A 2,327-nucleotide genomic window follows, 5' to 3' on the forward strand; every position below is an offset into this window, starting at 1 on the left:
AGCCCCAGCTCCCTCAGCCTTTCCTCCCCAGGGAGATGTTCCATCCCTCCATCATCCCTGGGGCTGCGCTGGACTCTCTCCAGCAGTTCCCTGTCCTGGAGCTGAGGGGCCCAGAACTGGACAGAAGATTCCAGATGTGGCCTCCCCAGGGCAGAGCAGAGGGGCAGGAGAACCTCTCTGACCTACCAGCTACTCCCCTTCTAACCCAACCCAGGAAGCCATTGGCCTTCTTGGCCACGAGGGCACTGCTGGCTCATGGCCATCCTGTGCCCACCAGCACCCCCAGGGCCCTTTCCCCTGCGCTGCTCTCCAGCAGGTCAGTCCCAGCCTGTGCTGGCACGTGGGGTTGTTCTTTCCCAGGGTGGGACTGTGGGAGAGCAAGACTCCCTGTGCAGCCCACCAGACATGAACGCTGAGGTGTACCTTGCTAGGATTTAGGTGGTCTCTGCATTGTCCAGGATTTCTGTCGAGGAAACAAAACTAAACTAGTCTTCTCTTCCCACTGCTGAGAAGAGATTTCTCACTACAATTAAATTGCAGGCGCTTAAGCTCATGCAGTAGGTGCCCTTCTTAGCTGGCGGTGCTGTGACTTCCCCTCCCCTCGCCATTAATTTGGAATTCAGGAGGGTGAGAGCTCGCCGGGGCACAACACGACCACCAGCTGCCTCCCTGCCACAGAGACGGTGCTCTGGGGTTTGCCTCTGGGTGTCACCAAGTGCGGGTCGTTCCGCCTCCAGCAAGGGCTGCACACAACACGATAATTCCCTCATAAACACTGCAAGTTCCTCTTGAAGTCACTGCTTATCTTTTTTTTTTCCTTCTTTTCTTTTGTTGTTTCCCTTGACAGCACGATCGTAAAAAAGAAGGTTCTAAGGTAAGCTGCTCGAGTTTCACTTTTCCGCTTTAATTTAATGCCGTGGAAACAGCGTTGTGCTCACAAAGTGAACGGGGTTGTCACATGCCTTTTTTTTTTTTTCCTCTCTTTTCCTGTGGAGCTTGTGGCTTTCTATTTACACAAACTACAGCGATGCAGAAATCTTCCAAGCAAATTACACCGTAGTTTTTGTTCTGAACCTCAGCAGCCTTCTTGATGTGAATTTGGAGGCGATTTTTTCCTTTCTTTCTTTTTTGTGCCCCCTCTCCCTTGACATCAGCAACGTTATTTCCACACCTAGAGCCGCAGGCTGTTTTTTTTCACGTTCCTCGCTCTGTCCTGAGCACTGAACTGTTCCTGTTGTCACATCCAAGCCAGGAGACGGGCACAGCCGCCACGGGTTGGCCACAAAACAAAAATTCTCTGTTTGCCGCCCCGGCAATCGGCGGCATTGCTTAAAACCCAGGTAACTCTGGGATTAGAACAGGGCGCAGTGTTGCGAAAATGCCTTTGGGAAACGAGAATAAATAAATAGAGTCTGGTCTGAGGGGTAAATATGTGCCTCGCCACCGGCTTCTCTTGTCGCTGAAGGCGGAGCTGAGCGAGGCTTTCCTGAAGTATCGAGCGAGGCCAGGTACCAGGGATCAAGAAGGGAACTGTCAGCAGGGAGAGCGGTGGCTGAAGTCCTCGGGAGCGTTTGCGTGCCCCTTACGCTTGGTTCTAACACGGGGCTGCAGGGTTATGCCTGGATTCTCCTTCAGATTTATTGCTTGGTTCAACTCCGTGTGCTTAAAATGTGCATAGAATTAAGTCGTCATCTAAGAAGCTCCCTTGGATAGGAAGTAAAAATTAAAAATTTTTTTTTCCAAATATTTGTCGCTTCTGAGCAGAAAGTCTGGTGAGTTGCGTACAGCTGAGATCTTTCTCCAGTGGACAACATCTGTTTTAAAAGCAGGCCCAAGCGTCATTTAAAAATAGCAACGCGAGATAGAAGTCAGCAGTATAAAGATAAATGGGGGGGAACCGCAAAGGAAAAAAAAAAAGGGTGGTATGAGTCTGCTCTTGTGCTGCAGCTCAGAGGTAACTGCCCACGGATGAGCGTCGAAGTTTGGCATCCGCTGCGGCAGAAAAGAAGCACTGAGGTTCTCAAAAATGGGGATAATTCTGCTCAGAACAGGCAGGGAGGGGGATTTTTGGCCAGGAAGGGTTGGTTAAACTAGAGAGCAGCAACAGCTGTCGAGGAAGTGGCTGCAGAATGGGTGGAAGCCTAGGTGAGGATTTCTGGTTTGGAGAGGGGATCACGGTGAAAGGAGCAGCCGTATCAGCGCCGGGTGTCATCCAAAGGATATTCCCCCCCCGAAAATGTGCTTTGTGAGGCATTTTTTGAGAGGGCTGTGCGTTACAGCGTGGTGCTGGGGACGGGGTGGGAGGGATCGGGTCGATGGGAAGGACG

The 2,327-nt window shown here is 51.5% G+C and overlaps 1 protein-coding gene across 1 annotated transcript in view; it reads left to right on the forward strand.

Moving 5' to 3' along the window:
- The window catches only part of LOC104271891 (cytochrome b5 type B), a 9,656-nt gene that overhangs the window by 6,421 nt on the left and 908 nt on the right, over nucleotides 1-2,327 (forward strand). The window contains exon 3 of the mRNA XM_009866714.1: nucleotides 848-874. Coding sequence (XP_009865016.1) covers nucleotides 848-874 — 27 coding nt within the window. The remainder of the gene's footprint in view (nucleotides 1-847; nucleotides 875-2,327) is intronic.

The sequence above is a fragment of the Apaloderma vittatum genome, unplaced genomic scaffold, assembly GCF_000703405.1.
Source record: "Apaloderma vittatum isolate BGI_N311 unplaced genomic scaffold, ASM70340v1 scaffold17933, whole genome shotgun sequence".
NCBI classification, from domain to species: Eukaryota; Metazoa; Chordata; class Aves; order Trogoniformes; family Trogonidae; genus Apaloderma; species Apaloderma vittatum.